The sequence below is a fragment of the Neophocaena asiaeorientalis genome, unplaced genomic scaffold (genome assembly GCF_003031525.2).
Source record: "Neophocaena asiaeorientalis asiaeorientalis breed wild unplaced genomic scaffold, Neophocaena_asiaeorientalis_V1.1 scaffold256, whole genome shotgun sequence".
Taxonomy (NCBI): Eukaryota; Metazoa; Chordata; class Mammalia; order Artiodactyla; family Phocoenidae; genus Neophocaena; species Neophocaena asiaeorientalis.
In genome coordinates this window covers 5,094,372-5,117,781 of record NW_020185324.1, presented here as the reverse complement: position 1 = coordinate 5,117,781, position 23,410 = coordinate 5,094,372, and the positions used below count along the sequence as shown (strand labels likewise).

Sequence of the window (23,410 nt, the reverse complement as noted above, 5' to 3'; positions counted from 1 at the left end):
ACATATTGAGTTGATTTTTGTAAATGGCATGAGCTAAGGGTCCAATTTCATTCTTTTGCATCTGGATATCCAGTTGTCTCAGCACCATTGTTACTAAGAGTAGTTTTCCCCCATTGAATGGTCATGGCACTCTTGTTGAAAATCAATTGACTGTAAATGTGAGGTGTTTTTTGGGGGGGGTCTCAATTCTATTCCATTGATTCATAAATCTATCATTATTACAGTGCCACACTATTTTGATTATTGTAGCTTTATAGAAAGTTTTAAAATCAGGAAGTGTGAGTCCTCCAACTTAGTTCTTCTCTTTCAAGCCTGTTTTTTGCTATTTTGGTTCCCTTAGTTTGCCATACGAATTTTAGGATCAGCTTGTCTGTTTCTGCAAAGAAGCCAGCTAGGATGTTGATAGGCAATGATAGATTGCATTGAACCTGTAGATCAGTTTGGAGAATGTTGCCATCTAAACAATATTAAGTCTTCCAATTCATGACATGCCACGTGGTGAGAATTAATTGAGTGTAAGGAATTTAGAGACTGAGATAGCTTAAGCGCTTTACATTACCATTGGGGTGATGGTTGGAAAAGATATAGTCCTTCTTCCTGTTTGGAAAACCCAAAATTATGGGGTGTCTTGGCTTTTAAGTTTCTTGGCATTTAAAATTCTGTCCTCATGTATTAATGTTTTTCATAAATCTACAAAGGGAGAATTTTTTTATTTTTTTGTATATATTTTTTATTGTATATTTTTTTTCAGCTTTATTTGAGGATATAATTGACATACAACATTGTGTAAGTTTAAGGTAACAGCATGTTGATTTGATACTCAGATATTTTGCAAAATGATTATTACAGTAGTGTTAGCTTACACCTCTAGCATGTTACATAATTACCATTTCTTTTTTGTGGTGAGAACATTTAAGATCTACTCTCTTAGTAACTTTCAACTACAGTATTAACTATAATCACCATTATTGTCTATATTAAAATGTTTTTCTAATATGTTGTGGAAATTATCTTTACTGATTTTTTATTTTTATACCATTTGTATTTTAAATTACTTTCAATTTGTAGTTTTGATTTGCATTTCTCTAATGATTAGTGATGTTGAGCATTCTTTCATGTGTTTGTTGGCAATCTGTATATCTTCTTTGGGCTCACTATTTCTAAATATATTTTGAACTCAGGAAATATTAAAAAAATGTTGTTTTATGTCTAATTTATATAGTCATATAGCATACTGTTTTAAGCAAGATAAGCTTTTATAGGTTGATGGATAACAGTTGTATTTTGAATTTTTTAAATGAACAGTAGTATGTTGTTATTTCCGTGATTTATGAATACATCTTTAAGAGAGAAAGTATCATATTTTGTCAATATTTTTCAGGAGACAAAATGCTATGTTTTTTTTTGTTGTTGTTTGTTTGTTTTAAATGCTATGTTTATAAGTCAGTTATTCTCACCCCATGCCCCTAATTTACTGGGTCTAGAAATACCTGAATCATTGTTGGTATGCCACTGACTATCAGTAGTAGTAATGTAAATGGGGTGTTATGGCAGTTTTAAACTTAGTAATTAATGAAAAACTCTGACAGTATTCTAAAGTATTAATATCTCATTTTTCCTTTTTAGGCTTTCTAACCAGGTTTGAGTTAATACAGCTAGTGCCTCCAGGTAATGTGCCAATAAATGAATTTCTAAATTAGTTTAATTTAAATTTAAAAGGATTTTGGCATGACAAAATGGGGACTGGCATTTAAAAGCTGTGCTTTATATAACACATGCTGTTTACCCCCACCAGTCTGTTGAGCTTTGCCCACTTTCAGAAGAGTAACTTTATGGGTTTGAAAAAGCAGTAAGCATAGCTTAAACAGGTTCTTTGACCTTCCATTTTTTCATAATTTTATCTAATAATCATCAGATAATTTTTTTAGTCCTGGCTCAGCTTCTTTCAAGTGTTTGCTTTTGGCTGTGTCGTAATTTGTAGAGTGAGTGAGTGAGAGTGTGTGTTTGTGTGTGTGTGAAACCCAAAGCCATCTTCTCTGTTGATGCTAGAACAAGGTTGGCAAATGACAGCCCCCAGGCCAAATCCAACCTGCAGTCTGTTTTTGTATGGCCTGTGAGTTAAGAATGGCTTCTACATTTTTAAGAATTAAGATTTACTTCATATACTATAAAATTCACCATTTTCAAGTGTACAATTCAATTGTTTTTAGTATGTTCACAAGATTGTGTGACCATCACCCTATCTGATTTTAGAATTTTTATTACCCTCAAAAGAAACCCTCTACTCATTAGCAGTCGCTCCTCATTCCCTCCTCCTTCCAACCCCTAGCCACCACTAATCTACTTACTATCTCTAATTGATTTGCTCATTCTGGACATTTCATGTAAATGGAATCACAATTTGTGCCCTTTTATGTCTGGCTTCTTTCACTTAGCAAAATGTTTTCAAAGTTCATCCTTGTTGAAGCATATATCAGTATTTCCTTCCTTTTTATGACTAAATAATGTTCTTTTATATGAATATGCCGAATTTTGTTTATCCATTCATCAGTTGATAGACATTAGAGTTGTTTCCCCTTCTGGATATTATGAGTAACGCTTCTGTGAACATTCATGTACAAGTTTTCACACATGAAAACACATGAATACGTGTTTTCTGTTCTCTTGGGTATGTATTTGGGTATATACCTAGGGGTGGAATGGCTGGGTCACATAGTAACTCCATGTTTAACTTTTATTTTTTTTTTTTTTGCGGTACGCGGGCCTCTCACTGTTGTGGCCTCTCCCGTTGCGAAGCACAGGCTCCGGATGCGCAGGCCCAGCGGCCATGGCTCAAGGGCCCAGCCGCTCCGCAGCATGTGGGATCTTCCCGGACCGGGGCACGAACCTGTGTCCCCTGCATCAGCAGACGGACTCTCAACCACTGTGCCACCAGGGAAGCCCTCCATGTTTAACTTTTTAAGGAACTGCCAAACTGTCTTTGGCTTTTACATTTTTAAATGGTTGGAAAGAAATTTTTTTAAAGGAGAATATTTATTGATACATGAAAATTATATGAAATTCAAATTTCATCATCTGTGATGTTTTATCCATGCTCATTCATAGAAGTATTGTTTATGGCTGCTTTTGTGCTGGAATGAGAGTTCAGTAGTTGTGACTATATGGCTTGCAAAGCCTAAAATATTTATTCTCTGGCCCTTGCAGGAAAAGTTTGAGACCTCTGTGCTGGAATCATGGGACTTTAGGAGGAAACTGTTCTGTGATGACTTTGTTTTGTGTTATGCAAGAGACCTGAGCTAGTGAGAGCAAGTAGGAACTGCCACCTGGTGACACCACTTCTCAGAGTTTCTCAATGTGGCTGATTATCTGGTGATTTTAGAGTCTGTGTGTATGTGTGTGTGTGCATGTGAGAGAGAGAGAGAGAGAGAGAGAGAGGATACCTACAACTCAGAAACATTTCTAATACTCTTCTCATATTTGCTAACATAAGCTTTGCCCTTTCCCTTCCCAGCTTCACAGTTTTAACTTGTAAAAAGCATCCCCAAATGCTGAGGAAACCTTTATTTATATTTTGGTGAACATGTTTCTTGCTATTTCTCTGTGGTTAGAAGAACACATGGATATGGAATTTTTACGTAAATAATGTCACATACATTTTCTTCTCTTACTAACTTCCCCAATTATATGTTACTGTTATACTGTAATTTTTAAAAACAGATTGAAAAGCATTATTTTTGGTATCATGAAGAATTTCATGAATTTACTTATGTGTTTTTATAGGTCTATAAAAAGTCTGTAAATAATATTTGGGGTTTTACTTTTTCACTCTACATTGTTACCTGTAGGTAACTTATTTGTCATTTTCAATAGGTATGTATTTTCCATAGTGTTATTACCAATCTTAAATTGATATTGCTGCTCATTAGGATTTCTTTGTCTTTCATATATTTATAACAATTATTTTTTCTCTTGATATATTTGTAAAGAATAGAATTGCTAGATTGAACCATATCTTATAACCCGAGAGTAAACTGATCCCCAGCAAGTTTCCATTATTTCTACTGCATTCAGCACTGTATAGAGTGCCTGTTCCCCATATCCTAGCTAATGCTGGATGCTATCATTTGGATTTTTTGTGTTTATAAAGTGTGTAATAATTCTTTAAAATATATTTCACCATATTTTCCGGTCCCTTCTTTTTAGATATGATTTGTGACAACCTTAACATTTTAAATTTACTTCAGAAATTTTCCATTTTCCCATATTATAATTTGTTTTCTTTCTTTCCTTCTGTATAGTATGACTGTCAGTGTCCTTTGATTACTTGTGGAGTGATGTCTGCATATTAACATTGCATTTTGGTATAAATTCCTGATATTTTCACCAAAGTTTTAAATCAGTTATGCTTAACACATATGTATTTCCCCTGTTTTGTTGCATTATTTTGATATTTTATTGTGTGAAACTTTCTTTTTCTTAAGAAAGCATAGGAGAAGGAAGGTGAGTCTGGTAGATGCCTCAGCTAAAGCAGAGGTGGCTGTGGAGGCTTTTATGAGGATCATGGCCCTGCCTACTGTGGCTGCTCTGCAGCAGGTCAAGGGCCCCAGTGGAGTGGAGTGGACCCAGTAGTCTGTAGTTCTTTCTTCTGCTGCTTAGTTTGTTGGCAGAGGCATGTCCTGAAAACAGATAAGAACCCCACTCTCGGTGGGTCTAGGGATGGACACACTTGTATATGTCAGTGCTTTCTTAGGTAGGCAGAACAGAGGGAAGATCAGAGATGCCTCCTACCTGCTTTTCAGAAATTCTCACTGAATGTTTTTTAGCCTAAAAGTAGCAGGCTAAAATCAGGGCATTGAGTTTTCTTCCATAATTTTTCTTTTTTTTTTTTTTTTTGCGGTACGTGGGCCTCTCACTGTTGTGGCCTCTCCCGTTGCGGAGCACAGGCTCTGGACACGCAGGCTCAGTGGCCATGGCTCACGGGCCCAGCCGCTACACGGCATGTGGGATCCTCCTGGACTGGGGCACGAACCCATGTCCCCTGCATCGGCAGGCGGACTCTCAACCACTGTGCCACCAGGGAAGCCCCATTCCATAAGTTTTTTATTTGACCCAATTTTATGTTCAAACGTATGTCACTCTTAACTGGCAAGTTATATTTTAGTATGCTAACAAAATAGAAGCAGGACCATTTTGATCTTATTTAATTTTTCGTGAGTTAAAAAGATTACCCAATATCTATAATAAATATCCTCACTGTAAAAATTGTAAATAACAAAATAATATAAAACGAAAAGTAAAAATTCACATTCTTCAACAACCTCTGACAATAATTACAATTAACAATTTGTTGTATATCTTTCTTAGGCCTTTTATAATGCATTTAATATGTATACTGCATTTAGTATATTCAACCAATTCTGAAATATATAGACATATACACAAATACACACTCACATATATATACATAAATATTAAATATGTCTAATATTTAGTATATGTTTATTTAATGTATATATGTATATATATAGGTTGAATGTATATTTCCTGCAACTTTTTAAAATTTGGTATATTTTTGACTGCCAGTTTTTTTTTACTTGACCGGAAATCCACCTGTGAGAAGGTTGCAAGAATGGTTCAAAATTGTGATGACTGGAGAATATTGAAGCTGGGTGCATGCTTACAGGTTATAACTCAGAAGTTAATCAGATACAAAGTGGGGGCTTTATTGTACTTGTCTTCCTTTTGTCTACAATCCTTCAATTTCAGATTGTAATTTTAGTGGAATTAAACTTGAATTGCTTGATATAATTAATTTTGTTTAGCTTCAGATGCATTACAGATTGATCCATTAATTTGTCCAACATATGTTTATTGAAGGTGTACCTAGAAAATGCCCTACACTGTGCCATTTCCTGGTGGTATGCCAGTGGCACCAGGTACAGAGTGGTGATGGTGAGCCGCCTTGATCTGCTGGTTCTTGATACTAGCTAATTAAGTAAAAATTATTTGCTTAAAGTCTGAAGTGGACTGTGCTGTAGGGTCCCATGGGCCACATTTAGGTTCTCAGGGAACAATTCTTCTTTGGCCGAATTGTTACCTTTTCATTTTGTTGTAGATATTACTGTATTTGATATTGTTTCATAGCACTTTCAAACACACTTACTATAATCAAAAGACATATTATGACCATTAAGTTTGTGATACAAGTACCTCAGATTTGCATACAACTTTACTTCTAAAGAATGAAGAGATCCAATGATTTGGCTTAGAAGTAATAAAGACTCCTCTGGGTCTTCAGTTTACGAAGATGGGAAAAAGCAAATAGACACAGGAGGGCAGCATAATTCTGTTTGACAGTGAGCTTGGTGCTTTTTTTTTATTGACCTCTTACACAGAAACTTCTGCTTTGGGATAAGTCATGTATATTCAGTCCAGCTGTTAAAATGCTCTTTTTTAGTGGGCACCCATTCCGTGAATCAGAGCTTGATTTTTTTTTTAATTAATTTATTCTTGGCTGCGTTGGGTCTTCGTTGCTGCTCGCAGGCATTCTTTAGTTGCGGTGAGTGGGGGCTGCTCTTCGTTGTGGTGCGCAGGCTTCTCATCGCGGTGGCTTCTCTTGTTGCGGAACGCGGGCTCTAGGCACGCGGGCTCAGTAATTGTTGCTCACGGGCTCTAGAGTGCGGGCTCAGTAGTTGTGGCACACGGGCTTAGTTGCTCTGCAGCATATGGAATCTTCCCGGACCAGGGCTCGAACCCGTGTCCCCTGCATTGGCAGGTGGATTCTTAATGACTGCACTACCAGGGAAGCCCCAGAGCTTGATTTTATACTTCATAGTGATGTTTACTAGGCATCAGCAAGGAAAGAACTCCTGCCTCAGATGATCTGGTTTTGAATTCCTGCTTTACCATTTGGCATCATGACAAGTGTCTTCAACTCTCAGAGCCTCATTTATCTGTAAAGAAGGAATCAAGTGAGACTCCACATGGGGAAGCAAGCTGTCAATTCTGATATGCTCTCTAAATACTAGATGTTTCTAGAAGCAGTATCGTTATTAAAATTATTATTTCTCTTAAAGTCTCATTTGTTTCCTTTTTCAGAGAGAAGTTTTTCACTAATGGCATTGACGATGTCCCTGTCTGTGCCGTTAGCCTATTAAGAACACCAAGCTCTTTCAGGCATTTTACTTGGCTTATGAGACTTGCTCAGCCTGTGCACATGTTTATTTATTATTTATAACCTAGGCTCTTGCTGTAACATCCCCTTGGTGTGCTGACATTTTCACACTGGGTGGTAGTTTGGATCTTTAGAAAATGACCAAACCAGACAGATAGAATTGAGAAGCTTCACAACCTTCTGTTTCTCTAAGCCTATTTCAGTTTCTTTTTTATTCCAGTGATTCCAAAGATAGCAGATAACTCACTTCCAATTCTCGGACCTCTCATTTTTATCTTAATTCTTGCTAAATGTATGAATAGTAAGTAATAGCTATCATTTTGGATGCAGTGACAAGAACTAGCCAAAAACATATGAAAGGAAAAAGGAAAAGCCCACTGTGTAGAGCATCATAGCAGGTGTTTGTTCCCAATAGGAACATACGATCGAAAACACACGATGTTTGTGCAGACCAGCGTAGTGTGGGGAGCACTGCTGAGCTGGTATCACAGATCATGGAATGTATGATGCTAATTAAGAATCTCAAGGTGAGATTATCCTGGATTTAGAGTGAGCCCTAAATCCAGTACCTTTTTTAAAATATATGTATAAATTTATTTATTTAATTTTTTGCTGTGTTGGTTCTTTGTTGCCGCATGCGGGCTTTCTTTAGTTGCGGCAAGCTAAGGCTACTGTTCGTTACGGTGCGCGGGTTTCTCATTGAGGTGTTTTCTCTTGTTGTGGAGCACAGGCTCTAGGCGGGCTTCAGTAGTTGCAGCATGCGGGCTCAGTAGTTGTGGCACACGGGCTTAGTTGCTCTGTGGCATGTGGGATCTTCCCGGACCAGGGATTGAACCTATGTCCCCTGCATTGACAGGCAGATTCTTAACCACTGCGCCACCAGGGAAGTCCAAAGACGGACAAATCTTTAAGGTAGAGATGACCTCGGTGTGTTTGAGGGACAGCAAGAAGGGCAGGAGGGATGCTATGGAATGACCAAGGAGGAGAGTGATAATAAAGAAAGTAGGAGAGGTGATTAGAGGCTTGACTATACAGAGCCTTAAAGGCTAGGATAAGATGCTTAGATTTTATTCTAATATGATGGCAAGCCTATTGGAAGGTTTAACCACGTGAAAGTCACAATCTGATGTAACCTCACAGTGTGTAGGGAATAGATTTGAGTTCAGGAAGAATGGAAGCAGGGAGACCAGCTAGGAGGTCATGGCAGCAGTCCAGGAGAGAGGAGGGTGGGGGCTTGGATCATGGTGGGGGCTTGGACCATGGTGGTAGCTGTAATAATAGAGAGAAGGGAACAAAATTTAGATTTATTTTGGAGATATAGTCAACAGAACTTGCTAATGGATTGATGTAAGGAGTGAGAGTGGAATCAAGGATAAATCCTAGATTTTTGGCTTGAGTAACTAGTACTGGTTCCTCTGATGGGAAGGTAGAGGAGAGCTGATTTGTGGAAAAAAGTCAAGAGTTCTATTTTGGACCTGTTATTTTGGAGATACTATAAGACACTTAAGGTGAAACTTGAAAGATGAATAGAATTTCAGCAGGATGGGGAGGAAGAAAGGATGTTTTGTAAGAAATAGCATAAGCTGAGGAAGTACAGAGCAGACGAGGGAAAGACACATCATCAGTCCTTTGTGGCTGGAGCATGTCTGAGAAGGGAAGAAGAGAAAGAAATATGATGAAAAATGTAGAACACATTGTTTTTGCACTTTGATCCTTGTTAGAATCCAAACATTCATATTAAATGGAATAAGTAGGAAGAAATTAATCCATCATATTATTTGATGTAAGGTCAGTTATTTTCTACACTTGCACCAAAATATACCCTCATCAGAATTCTTCAGACAAATAAAATAGGAGTCACAAAACAGTAAAGTTGAGACAGGCTGGGACCTGGGACCCTTTGCTACAATGCCTACACCTGGACACATCTATCCTCCAGCAATGAAACACAAAGAAACTATATGGGACTAAAAATAACTGCGTGCATGGGCAGTTGGGGCAAATTCTGGACAAAAGATACAAAGAGACCAAAAAACCCACCTGCCACTTCTGAAGAGACTGGAGCAAAAACAGGGTGTCGGGGAGCAAATGCAGGGTCCTGAGCATGCCGCCTGCACTCAATACACCCCACTGGAGGGGTGGGCAAAACACCTAAGCCACCCTCTGGCCTGATCCCTGGACACACCCCTACCCTCACCCCCTTATAAGGAACCAGCTCGTCCGGCGTCTGGGACCGAGCAAGCAAGGGAAACATTTGGTTTTGCTCCCACCTGAGGTCGCAGGGGCCCCAATAAAGCCTTGCCTGAGTTTCTTATCTGGCCTCTAGTCAATTGCTATTGATTGGGGAAGGCCGGGAACCCTGGTCAGTATCAAAGCTACCTCACTGACTACAGCTAATTTTTTGGTGGTGCTCTGTACAGGGGCCACTCTTGGTCCAAACCACTTGTATAGCACCTGTTTTGTAGAAGGCACCTTCTCCATCATTTAGCTCAGTGATTCTTAATCATATTACACCCAAGATGATCTTTTGGTAATGAGTATTTCATACTATCTCTTTTACCATACTGAAATAATATTCACAGTTAATATAACCAATTATATAGGTCACTGCAAAAAATATATAGTATTCCAGCCATAATATAAAGGAGAAATACAAAGGAAAATTATTTAAAATAAAATGACATGTATACTAATATGTAGATGTTGAGCAAAATGTAATATTTGGATGTGGTATGATTTTCAAAATGCCAAAAGGGTCTTGGTAAATATCCAAACAAAGCAAAGTACACTTGTTCCTTAATTTACCTGGTACCTGTATTCCTGAAAATTCAGTGTATTTTTAAGTTGTACAAAAAAATGCTTTGTGTTTATATGTAACAGTTAGATTCCAGGCTCAGATAACTATAAAAAGTTTTCTTGCCTGAAAGAATGTCTGGTAGGGTGTTAAAAAGTCGAGCAGGAGTGTCTTGAGCATTGCAGGATACCTTGAACTTTGGTTCCTGCCTGTGAAATTTCTCCACAAATTTCCAAAATGTCCCTGGGTTTGTTACCAGTACTGCTGAGAACCACAGCTCTGGCTGTTCTCTGAGCCATTGGGATGCTGACATTCCTACATCACAGAACACATGGAACCCTAGTCTACACTGTAACCTTTGAGTGAGCAGGGCATTGTCTGCCTGTTCTATCCCTAGGACCTGGCCCACGGTATGTCCTTACAAAACATTTGTCTCCTTAGAAAACATTTGTCGATGTTGGATGGAAAGAGATGGATGGAAGGTTTTCCCTTTTGTTCTATTTTGTGGAGCAACCCTTTAGGTAGTCTTTTTCTCTGCAGTGACTTGGGAAGGCTTTTAAAAATTATGCATGAGACAAAAAGTAGTAGAAGTCGTTGCCTCTTGAATAACAGGTGCTGTGATCAAAATGTCTACTTTTATCTGAGTGCCGTCTCTGCCATCACTTGTCTAAGCTTTTATTTTGTTGAACTCAGGGTTGTAGATACATCATTTTCAGAACATAAATCTGCTTATGGCTTTTTACCTTTGTTTCTAGCGTGGGAAGAGTTGGCCTATTATGAAGAAAACACGCGGGACTTTCTCTTCCCTGTACCCAGGCTGACACCTTCGAACCCTGGGCTGTGTAGGGAGGTGCTCATGAAGACAGTTGAAGGTTTTCCGGTAAGTGATCTGTGCCCAGCTGGGCTTCTGTTGGGAGAGGGATTCTCGGGACCTGAACATTTTATTCCTGACAGGACCAGTTTGTGGGCAGATCACTTCATCTTGGTTAGTGCCCCTGATGTTCTCTTCAGCAGCCCTGATTAGATGCCCCACTCAAAATAATAAATGATACTGATTCTCACTATTGATCTGAGATGTGGGAGTCTTTTTTTTTTTTTCATTAAATACATTCATTTTCGCTTTCTTCCCACATCGAAATACTCGAAGTAACCAACATTACTGTGGATTGCCCTGGTTCCTGTAGGAGTACCATATTTTAGCACCATTTATAAGAATACAGATCAAGGCATTTTTCATTATATAAAAGGTCTTAAGTACAAAAAAATTATTTTAAAGTTCAAAATTAAGCTCAAACACCCCTGGTTACTGGGGAAAAGATTGCCGAGACTGTGGTTATCTCCAGCCCCATATCCTTTCCTTGGATTACCCATGTTTTGGCGAGTTCACCCCTGTGTCACAGCTACACTCAGGAAATCAACAAGAGTGAGATAAAGCTCTGGTCAGTGTTCTCCCTCACTATTAATGAGCATTCAAAATATGGAAATATACAGATGGCCATAAAGGCCTGGTGACAGAGATATACGTAATAAATGGCTTGTTGATATGACTTTTCACTACAATTGTCTATTATCTCCGGGCTTAACGACCACTCTGTATAGTTCAATTATACTTACTAACCCATCCCACCATTCCCAGTAATAAATTTCAATTTACCATGAAAAAAAAAGCAAATGGCACAGCTCACCTTCACCCTCCCAAATGTGGCCAGGTCTCAGGCTGTGGGACCTTGCATACTTAAGGACGTCACTTTGTGACTGCAGGCCAGTGAGCAGGCACATTCATACACACGCATACATTCCTTCTGGTCATGGCCGAGCCTACCTTGCTCCTACTGCTACTGCTACCAAGGGTGGGAGCAGCCAAACCAGTTTAGTTTTGTGCTTCTCATGGCTCCAAGTTATTAACTGGATCACACAGGTATTAATCATCAGCTGCCCATGTCTTTTTTTTTTGGCCTCTCACTGTTGTGGCCTCCGGTTGCGGAGCACAGGCTCCGGACGCGCAGGCTCAGTGGCCGTGGCTCACGGGCCCAGCCGCTCCGCGGCACGTGGGATCCTCCCAGACCGGGGCACGAACCCGTGTCCCCTGCATCGGCAGGTGGACTCTCAACCACTGCGCCACCAGGGAAGCCCCTGCCCATGTCTTAATTCACTGCATAACTCAGCACTGGCTCCCTGATCTCTCCAGCCACTCAGAAGAGATCACCGAGGTTTTCCGAAAGAGTTAAGCATTACATAGTCTTCTTCTGTTAAATAGGCAACTTAAACTTTAGAAAAAGGAATTTGCAGAATCCAGGCACTGAAGTCTTCCACTGGTTCAGACTTTTATCCTTGTATAACGTAAGCCATGGAGGTCTGTCAGGCATGAGATGTGGGAGTCTTATCTAACCATTCTAAGTCACTGCCATATTCACACCATCACATAGTTATAAAAAGGTTTCTTCTTTCACCTCTTTTTTTAATTAAAAATTTTTTAATTGAAATATAGTTGATTTACAGTGTTGTGTTAGTTTCTGGTGTATAGCAAAGTGATTCAGTTTTATATATATATATAATTATTCCGTTTTATATATATTATATATAATATGTTATTATTTATATATATAATAATGTGTTATTATTTATATATATTCTTTTTCAGATTCTTTTCCATTATGGTTTATTACAGGATTTTTTTTGAATTAATTAATTTTATTTATTATCTGCTGGGTTGGGTCTTCGCTGCCGCGCATAGGCTTTCTCTACTTGCGGCGAGCGGGGGCTACTCTTCATGGCGGTGTGTGTGCTTCTCATTGCGGTGGCTTCTCTTGTTGCAGAGCACGGGCTCTAGGCACACAGGCTTCGGTAGTTGTGACACGTGGGCTCAGTAGTTGTGGCTCGCGGGCTCTAGAACACAGGCTCAGTAGTTGTGGTGCACGGGCTTAGTTGCTCTGCGGCATGTGGGATCTTCCCTGACCAGGGCTGGAACCTGTGTCCCCTGCATTGGCAGGCAGTCTTAACCACTGTGCCACCAGGGAAATCCCTATTACAGGATACTGAATATAGTTCCCTGTGCTATATATAGTAGGACCTTGTTGTTTATCTATTCTATATGTAGCAGTTTGTATCGGCTAATCCCAAACTCCTAATTTATCCCTCCCCCACCCCCTTTCCCCTCTGGTAACCATAAATTTGTTTTTGTGTCTTTTTTCATCTCCTCTTAATGCAGACTAACTGAAAGATTTAATATCCGTTTATTTAATCATAGCTATTGTTTTAGTAACAATAATAGTAAAATAGAGTAGTGATAGTAATAATGCTACCTCTCACTTATTTTGTGCTTGGGTTTTTTCATGTGATATCTTATTTTCCTCATAACAGTTCTTAAGTCAGCCAAGGCAGATATTATGGTCTCTACTTAATGGAGGGGAAACTGTCAGAGGTTCACAGACTGATATTATCGAAGGATCTTAAACGATACAGCAGTTATTTTTTTTTTTGATACAGCAGTTATTTAGTTGATTATCTAACTGTTTTGGGGGGCATTATCTGAACCCAAATTCAAAATATTCATTTTGATGTTATCTGGGATGATTTTTAACACTGCAGAAACTCTGACAATTTTCTTTACTTTTATGTCACTTGGATGACCTGTTTTAAGGGCCATATCCTTGTGAATTATAAAAAGCATACTTAATACTCAACTTTTCTGTTACTGCCCCATGAATCACCATTATTATAATTTAATAAAGTGTTATTGTCTCCATTTTGTTGAGAGTACTGTGCAGAATACATAACACGCAGGACCCCTGTTTCTAGGATGTTTATGATGACAGGACTTCTAGTTCTAATACTTCAAACAGCAGGCATTCATCAAAAGTTCTCCTAATCTGAATTCCTAATGAGCATAACTTTAAGTCCTCCAATAATCTTTGAAGGTTTGGTGAATATCACTGACATTTTTTTTTCTCAGAGATGTTCTTTGTGTATCACTTATACCCATGGTACTTGTGAGATGCTTGTCTTTATTATGTTGAGTTATTGGGATTTTGCTCTTCAGAAGCAAAAAGGGATAAAAACTAGTGAGAATTAGGTGGGAGATACTCTTTATATTAACGTTGGTTTGCCCAAGTTTTCTATTAAATAAAATCTATCTACAAACACTGGGCTGGTATCCAGCTAAGTATCAAGACAAGAAGAAACACACTTTCTCATATTTTCCCAAATGTTATCTTTGTTTAACTTTATGGGCATAAGTAGGGAGAAGAACCTATGGAAGCTGTGTTTGTAGTTATTCATAAATGCAGGTAATCATAAGTGAAAGAGCTTTAGAACTGCAGGGAAAGATCTTCATGCATTAGAGGTAAAGTATCAATTCTTACAATGAAGTTAATGAAAGTATACTTTAAACAATTTGTAAAAAGATAGAGGAGCTCAATTTCTCTATGTTCTATAAAGCAAAATAAAACCAATTGCTGAAGCTTTACTCATAGCTGACATTCATTGCATGTTCGCTAGATGCCAGGCACTGTGCTGAGCTCCTTACACGGATGATCTTGTTCAATCCTCCTTAACCCTGCAAGGTGGCTACTGAAATTTTCCTCATCTTAGGCATGGGGAAGCTGGCATGGAGAATTTATCAAAGGTACTCAGAGTCACAGACCTGGTGAGCAATGGAGCAGGGATTCTCATGCTGGCCTGTCGGGCTTCGAAGTTTGCACTCGGTCACTGCATGAGGCTAAATCTCTCATGTTTATTTCAGCCCAGGGTCCAATTTCTTTTCATTAATGTTGTAGGATATGAGAATAAATGACATGTGCGGGTCAGGCAAATCAGTCACTTCATTTATTTTCTCTTCTTAGTTCATTAAGAATTAGATTTATTTCCTCCAATAAAGTGTGACTTTTTCTTTGTACTTCCATATTTTATTTCATTTCACTTGTTATGCTAACAGCCTTTTTTGCCTCCTTTTCCTGCTGAGGTCAAGAATTCTGAGGAGGGGAATATAATCTGTTTTTTTGTTAGGTAAAGGCTGAATTTGTAAATTAAGCGGAAACAATATTTTTTTAATTATTAATTTTTAGTTAATAATTTCCATTTTTCTTTAGTGCAGTGATTCTAGGAAAATCCTACTGTTAAATACATTTATTGACCTAACCATCATCACCACCATCCCGTTGCTGAGGGGATTGCACAAGATAGAGCCTGTAAATTTCAGCTCTAAACTGTTATGCTAAAATCAGTACTTCTATGAAAAATACCTTCCTCTGTATTGTCTGGAAGTCACTGCCAGGAGTGGAGGTCAAATAGGTGAACAAGATGGTGTTACAGGCTGTGGATTCCTTACTGGTAGGGGACCCTCCTCGTCTTCTCCAGGCAAAGTGGAGCTGCATGTATAGCGGTTACGTGTGGACTCAGGTGGTCTGGGTTCAAGCCCAGTGTTGTCACTGAATGACTGTGTGATTTTGGGTAAATTACTTAGTCTCCATGTACCTTAGTTTCTTCATCTGTAAAATGGGACTGGTAATAGTTCTTCCCTTTTAGGAGGGTTAAATGAGGTAATATATGTATAGTCTTTAGCATAATATCTGGTGTATAGTTAAGGGCACAATAATGTGAGCTGTTATATTTTATTAAACTGTCGTTCAATGGTTAATACTACTTCTCCATGAGGCATTAAGAAGACTACACCAGTCTGTGGCTTAAGAGATAACTTGTTCAGGCTCAGGCAGCTGGGCCACTGGGGACCTGGGGCTTCGCGCACCCATGAGGTTTTGGATTTCCACCAGTGGTGCTGTGGACCCCGAAACTCCCCTTCCCCCACCCTCTTCTTCATGTGGGCAGTCTTGATAACTGGAGGTGAGGCTGTGCCGGCCATGTTATTGTGCATTCTTTATGGAACGCCACCTCCCCACCGCCCCCCCACCCCGACCCCAATTATTCAACTCTGTGCAGCAACTGGGCTCTTGTGTTTATAAGCCCAGAAATCTTGAGTCACCAGTCCGGGCCTAACACTCTTATGGGCGTACTGTGCATTCTAGAGGCAAAAAAAAAAAAAAAGAGGAGGGGGAGCTGAGGAGGTAGGTTGTGCCTGTGAGGACCTGTTCTGTAGACAAGATGAATGTACAGGACTGAATGTGCATCGGAATGAATGAATGCACAGGAATCGAGCTGACTAGTTCATCCATGAAGCCCCCTGAGAGGTAGCATGAGGTAATGGAAAGAGGATGGGTTTTGCTGTCCAACAGAGTTTCAACTCTTGGCTCTACTGATCCCCAGCTGTGTGACACTGGACAGACTAACCTCTTCAAGCCTGTTCCCTCACATTTAAAGTGGGATATAATTGTCGACTACACAGGTTGTATGAGGATTAAATGAGATCGCACATGTGAAAGCCTCTAGGAGCACCTGGTACCTGTCTAAACATGCAGTGCATGTTGGTTCCTTTTCCCTCTAGGGCTTCGGCCGATGCAAATTCTTCTTGCAAGTACTTGGAGTATGTTATATAAGTGAAATGAGCTGTTAGCAACTGGAGGGAGAAGTCACTATGGGTGTGCCTGGAGGGGAGAGGGTGAGGCCAGGCTTCAAGAGACAGGTAGGATTTGGATTGGCAGCAAGAAGAAAGGGAAAGTGTTCCCAGAACAAAGGGGTACCTGGCCAGGCGGTGTTCTCTGGGGGAGAGGAGAGCAAAGGGTCATGTTCAGAGGGGCTGCAGGTAACTGGATGGGGTCAATTGGAGACAGTGTAATTCAGCTCCAAGTCCTGTACCTGTTTTGACGTTTACAAGACACGTGACCTTGGGAAAATTGCTTAATATCTCTTTCTGCCTCAGTTTTTTTTAAAGAAAAATAATTGTATTTTTTAAATATACAGTAAAATTGACTTTTTTGATACACAGTTCTATGAATTTAACACATGTATAGATTTGTGAAACCACCATCATAATCAGGATACAGAACAGTTCCATCACTCCCCAAATCTCCCTCATGCTATCTCTTTATAGACACATCCTCCGCCATAATCCACTAATCTGTTCTCCGTCATTAAAACTTTGTTTCCTCTTGAGAATATCACATAAATGGAATCACATAGTCTGTAACCACTCAAGACTGGCTTCTTTCACGTAGAACAATGTTTTTAAGATTCATCCATGTAGTTGTGTGTATCAGTAACTTGTTCCTTGTTATTACTGAGTAGATTCCATTATATAGATATACCATAGTTTATTCACCTATGAAGAACATTAGAGTTGTTTCAAGTTTTTGTCCAGTTCTCAGTTTTATCATTTATAAAGTGGGTTGACGTTAATAACTGTACTTTCCTTATAGCACTATGAGAATTAAGTAGGATAGGGTATATGTATGTGTATGTATATATATGTGTATGTATGTATATATATATATATGTATGTATCACCATGTTTTAGATACGATGGTACCGAGCAGAAAAAGAAGTATTGATCAATGAAACAAAATGAAGAGTTTGGAAATGAGTATAAATATTTTGTATGAGATATAAAGCATGTTTTCAAAGCAGGTAGGTAGGGAAGGAGAACTTCTATCCATCCCTCCCCCTAGGTAATCTCATTCAGTTCCATGGTCCGGTGTTTTAAATAGAGTAGCTAACTGCGGGGACACAAGTTGCAATGCCTGGATTCAATTACCAGCTCTGCCAGTACTAGCTGGACAAGTTGCTTAAATTCTCTGTACCTTAGCTTACACATCTACAAAGTGGAGATACTACTGGCACCAACCTCACAGGGTTGTTGTGAGGGTTAGATGAGTTAATATATGCAAAGCCCTTTGGTTGGGCTCTGGCACATAATATGTAGTATTATATGTGTTTAGCTATTCTTATTATGTATGTATTTTATTTTCAGCTTTGTTGGTGTATAATTGACAAAACCTGTATATATTTAAGGTATACACGTTTATTTTTGTATATACATTGTAAAATAATTGCCACAATCAAGCTAATTTTTTTTTTTTTTTTTGGCCGTGCTGTGTGGCTTGTGGGATCTTAGTTCCCTGACCAGGGATGGAACCTGGGCTCCGACAGTGAAAGTGCCAAGTCCTAACCACTGGACAGCCAGGGAATTCCCACAATCAAGCTAATTAACATATCCATCATTTAACATTGTAAACTGTTGTTTTTGTTCTTTTTTGTGGTGAAAATACTTAACATCCACCCTTTTAGAAGATTTCAAATATAAAATATGGTATTGTTAACTGTTGTCACATTGCTGTACATTCCACTTCTAGAATATGTTCATCTTGCCTAACTGAAACTTTGTATCCTCTAACATCTCCCCATTTCCCCCATCCTCCAGCTCCTAGCAACCAGCTTTCTATTAGCTGTTTCTATGAGTTTGTTTCAGATTGCGCCTATAAGTGAGACATGCAGTATTTGCCTTTCTGTGTCTTGTTTGTTTCACTTAGTATAGGGTCCTCTGGTTTCTTCTATGTTGTCACAAATGGCAGGATCTTCTTCTTTTGAAAGGCTGAATAATATTTCACTGTACATATATTCGTTATGTATGTATTTTAGATAATGTGTGTAGATTATGCCAACTACAGAAAAGAGCATTTAGGTTCTCGGATGATTTCAAGTTAGGATAGGATGAGCAAAGACCCTCTTTCCATTTTATTTGTTATCTTTTATGCTGTTTTATTTTCAGGGCATTGCTCCCAAAATAGAGTTTTCTACGAGGACAGCCATCAGAGAACCTGTGTTTCTGCATAGAAACAGATTTCTTGTAAGTATAATTGAGAATCCAGTGATAGAAATGTTAGAAATTTTCTCCACAAATTTAAAGAATTTCAGCCTAAACTCGGTTTACCAAGTTTAGATGCAACTGGACAAACAGAAACCTGGAAACTTATTACTAGGTTTGAATTTCCATAGTCAAACTGTTCGTTCAGCCTGTCACATTAGAGTGAGTATGTTTGGCATGTATTCATCATGGCATAATTGGTGGAACAGAATGATCCAGAAGCTACGATCACAAGCTTGATGTGTCGTTTAGTTAGCTTTCGTTGTTGTTGTTCCATGACTTTTACTCTTGATTTTATCAACAGTAGTGTTTCCTTCTTTCCTGTGCTGAGGCTGAAGCTCAGAGTTGTATTTGTGGGCCACCTTTGGTAACAGTAAGGGTCTTGGGGCATCCATGAGCACTACCTTCATTTTACTTTCTTGTTCAGCCCTAATTTCCCCTTCACCCTGACTTCTTTCTGTTTTTGTTTTACCTTATTGTCCATAATTTTGCAACCATGTAAAATCGTTTCTAAAATGATATAGAGAGTTAATGAATATAGTTTGTAGACCTCACCTGGAGTCCTAGAAAATGTGGGCTTTGGGTTAAGAGATACTGAATGAGAAGGGTCACTAATCTGTGCAAGTCCGTCAGTCCCCTGGGCACCATAACTCATAAATGGGAAGCCAGTGGTTAATTTTCAGGAAGGCAGTAGCTGCTTTTTAGTCTCTCCTTATTTACCCACTGTTTTCTCCAATCTATTTAAGTGTGCACAGTGATCTTTCAGTTTATTATTCTTTTTCTTCTACTCCACCATTTTAATCTTGTTTTAATCTCCTAATATAGGTCTTCCTATATTAACTTTTTTAAGTGTTAACTTTTAAAAATAATAGCTTTCATTGTTTTCCTATAACAAAAGTATCCCATTTATTTTATACAATTAGAAAATACAGATAAGAAAAAAGGACAAAATAAAAATTACCTGTTATTCTTACTATCTAGAGATGAGCATGACTACTTTTTTGAATATATTCTTCTGTACACACACACACATACACATATTGTTTTAATTTTAGAAGATTAGGACCATACTACAATAATGATATTATTTCATATCATATTTTCACTTTGAATGTCATGAACGTGTTCTCATGTCCTTAAGTATGCTTAAGCCAGGCAATTTTTCATGGCTTCATACTATGCCATTGTACAGAAGTACCATAATTTTTGGCAATTCATTTTTCTGTTGTTGGGTACTAAGCTGATATATTAGTCAGGGTCCAGTCTGGAAAACAAACCATACCTGTTACTTTAACAGAAAGATTTAATGTAAAAAAAAAAAAAGGGCTAAACGAGGGTTGGAGGACTGAAAGGAAAAGGGGAACAGTGAAGTGATGGAGATAGTAACTACAGGAAGCAGCTTCCACCTCTAGCGTTGGGGGACCAAAGGGAAGAGGTTGGATCATCAAGAACATAGAAATTGGAGGAAGAAACCCCATAGAAAGGGCACCCAGACATGTGGGGAGGGGCTGCTCTCCCGGGTGTTTCCTCATGATTTCAGAGGGGAGACTCTGATGAGCTGGGACTCAGATCTCTAAGGAGGGACACTGCTCATTGCTGCTGTCCCAGGAGCTTGGAGGAAGGATCCTGTGGGTCTAGACTCAAATCTCTGAGCAAGGGGCTCTCTGGCCACCTGGTGCTGTGAGGCTAGTTTTGGATTATGATAGGAAAAAACTATAAACTGGAGCCATTTGCTGCTGTCAAGGTGAAGAATGGTTGCTGGGGTGATGCTGACAAGAACAGAATGCAAAACTGGAAGTCCCCAGTCCCTTCCTCCTCCTCTAGTCTTACGGTCTCCCTCTAGCGCCCTCTAGTGGTGGAGCCTAACAAAACAGCTGGAAAAACCGAAGGGGGTTTGCAGAGTGCCAGGTCCAGTATCATAAAGCTGAGTGTAGAAAGGTGGGTTTGGAGCTGAAAGGAAAGTGCTTACTTACCAATATAGTTGGTTTCTAATTTTTGAAATGTTCTAAGAATTTCTGTAGCTATACATATAGCCATAATTATTTCTTTATAATAAATTCCTTGAAGTGAAATTGCTGGACCCAAGTTTATGCCAAATTCTCTCTCTCACTATATTTCTACATCTGTCAATCATCTGTCTATGATGGGGTGGGGGTGGGGGTATCTGATACTTTCCAACTTTCTCATAATGCAAATAAATCTCACTGCTAATAGTTCACTAGTGATACTAACCTGACCTGAAGAAAAATTTTAAAATGCCCTTCCTTAAGTTCATGTTTTATAAATCTGAGATGTTCAATCTTCTACCTTAGTTAAAGTTCAATTAAACACAGTTATATTCTGATTGAGTTTTCTTCTTTAAAAATATTGTTTCTTTTTTGGGTTTTCAGGAAGAAAGATGTAAGTCACGAAGGCCTTTATCCACATCAAATGGACCAAAATTCCACTTAAGTAGTATAAAGATGAAACCAAGGGAGAGTAATCTCGACAGACTGCCCCAAGGCATGCAGTCCCGGCCGCCCTCTCCATATTTCACCAGGCGTTCCTTTCAGGACCAGCCAGCTCAACTGAATCTTGGAGATAGTTTCAAAATACCTGGAGAAAGAAAACCTCCATTTGTAGTAAGACATGTGAGCCTAAAATTATTTTTCACAGTCCTTTGGAATGGTGAGGGTGTGAATGAGGGTGGAATAAAGGAAGGTTGGACCATGAAAACAAATGGGTAAGTAAATAAATAGAGGAAATTCAAATTGAATGACAGCTATGATTAAATTATGTTCACTTCCTAGAGTCATTGTCAGGAAAGATGTCTTATGCAGAAGACTTGCTTAGTAAATGTCTGCCATCCCTATTTTTAATTTCTGAAGATTATTAATAGAGAGTGTTATCTACATATGATAACCTGCCACTGTCCAGAAGAATCAATGAACTGTCAGTGGTAGAAGATGCATATCAAAGGCTGGCATATACTCTGTACCAATCTGAAACCAAAGCCTCATCTGTTTTAAGAAAACTGGTTTGAGTTTTCTTAGTGAGGTTGTTGCTTAATGGCCACACTTTTAAGAGCAGGAAACATATGTCTGCAGGAAGATGCAATGATGTGCCACAGTCAAAGCCCTTAATCAAAGTTATTTTAGATTTAGCCCTCAGGAAATAGTAGGCAAATTTAATCACACTTGTTCTCATAGTCTCAAGATTTTTTGACTACTATAAAAGTAAAGGAAAATGTAGAAGAGTTCAAGACAAAAATTGCCCACAGGTTCACCAGAATAATAAAATCATTGTTTAATTTGATACATTTTCTTTTGCCTTTTTTTGGTATTCATAATGCCTTATTTTTTCCCACAAAGTTGTAATTATACTGTATATACAGATTTGTTTCTTGATATTTACAGTTAATATTACATTAAAAACACTTCCAGTATTAGTTCATATTTTTCATGAACACCATTCCACATTCTAGTTCATGACTTATTCTTCAGAATGTTAACTGTTGATATTATTGTCAAGTTGATAATTTGACTTAATGATGATGTTTGTGCATTAGACACAAGAAATGAAGCATGGTAAATCTCAAAGGCAAGGTGCTTTTGAGATGACTGGATATAGAGTTGGTTTGTAGGTAGAACAGAGACGTTGTTTGGCTAGAAAGTACAGGATAGCTGTTTTCTTCATGGTGACCTGGGTAAAAATGTCTGGCAAAATCTAGCAATCACTCTTTAAACGTGGCTTCATACAAATATTGTTGAATTGAGTTTACTGAGTCTGATTTATATCATTTGACATACATTTTAATAAAATACAACTTTAGTGTATGCCATTATGGGCTAAATAAGCTTAAAATCTTGGAAGGTTTCTTAGGGAATTAAAACTTGCTTGATACTTTTATTTAACAAATTCTTATACAGTCTTTACTAATGTGCCAAGCTCTTTCCTAAGTGCTCTTTTATTTAGCCAGATTTCCTGATATCTGAAGTTTAAGTAGCAGCATTAAAATGTAGAGGACCTGATGTTGTCAAGATTGTAAATTCTAATCAAAGTATTTCTTGAAGTAGATTGAAGAGTAATATTATAACATGCTTTCTTGAAATTTAAAAAAAAAACAGAAATAAACAATGTTACAAAGAAACTCCAGCAACTCTATGTCATACATATTCTGGAAGAGTCTCTATTTCAAGTATTTTGACATGTTGTCCAGTGTAGGAAAATACGGTTACCTTAAATAAAATAATACAGTCACCACTATTCTTTTTTTCAAGAATATAGACACTCAGACTGGAAGGGGATGTGGAAGGCTGAAATGTCACCTTGTGAAAATCCCTTGTCTTCAGGGAGGACCACACCTAGGCCAGTACTGCTCAGACTGTTTAGGAACATGAAACTCTGTCTGGTTCTAAAAGAATGTGAAGTAAATGTCACTTGCTGTTTTCTGGGCTGGAGCCTTACCAGTGGTTAGAATATGATTTGTGCCTAGTGCTAGGCCATGTCTTCGTGTTCTAACCTCAGTGAAGGTAGGGACAGACAGGTTTCCCTGTTGGGTATAACATTTTATATACTTGGAGACTGTGATTTAATCTGTTTCCAACCTCTTTTCTCACCTGCATGACTGTGACTGAGGGGGAGAAAGGCATTACAGGCAATGAGGAGAGGGTAATACAAGCTACAGTGGGTTCAAGTCTCATTCCTTTCC

General features: G+C 38.6%; 1 protein-coding gene across 4 annotated transcripts in view; it reads left to right on the top strand.

Annotated features, from left to right (window-relative positions):
• SPATA6L (spermatogenesis associated 6 like) overlaps positions 1–23,410 on the top strand; it is a 59,934-nt gene that overhangs the window by 19,556 nt on the left and 16,968 nt on the right. For 3 of the 4 annotated variants that reach the window (XM_024734296.1, XM_024734297.1, XM_024734295.1), the window contains 4 exons: positions 1,627–1,668; positions 10,724–10,848; positions 18,625–18,702; positions 21,111–21,350. In XM_024734296.1, the coding sequence (XP_024590064.1) occupies positions 1,627–1,668; positions 10,724–10,848; positions 18,625–18,702; positions 21,111–21,350 (485 nt within the window). Of the gene's footprint in view, positions 1–1,626; positions 1,669–10,438; positions 10,849–18,624; positions 18,703–21,110; positions 21,351–23,410 lie in introns of those variants that run through there. The other variant, XM_024734294.1, reaches the window with a different exon arrangement.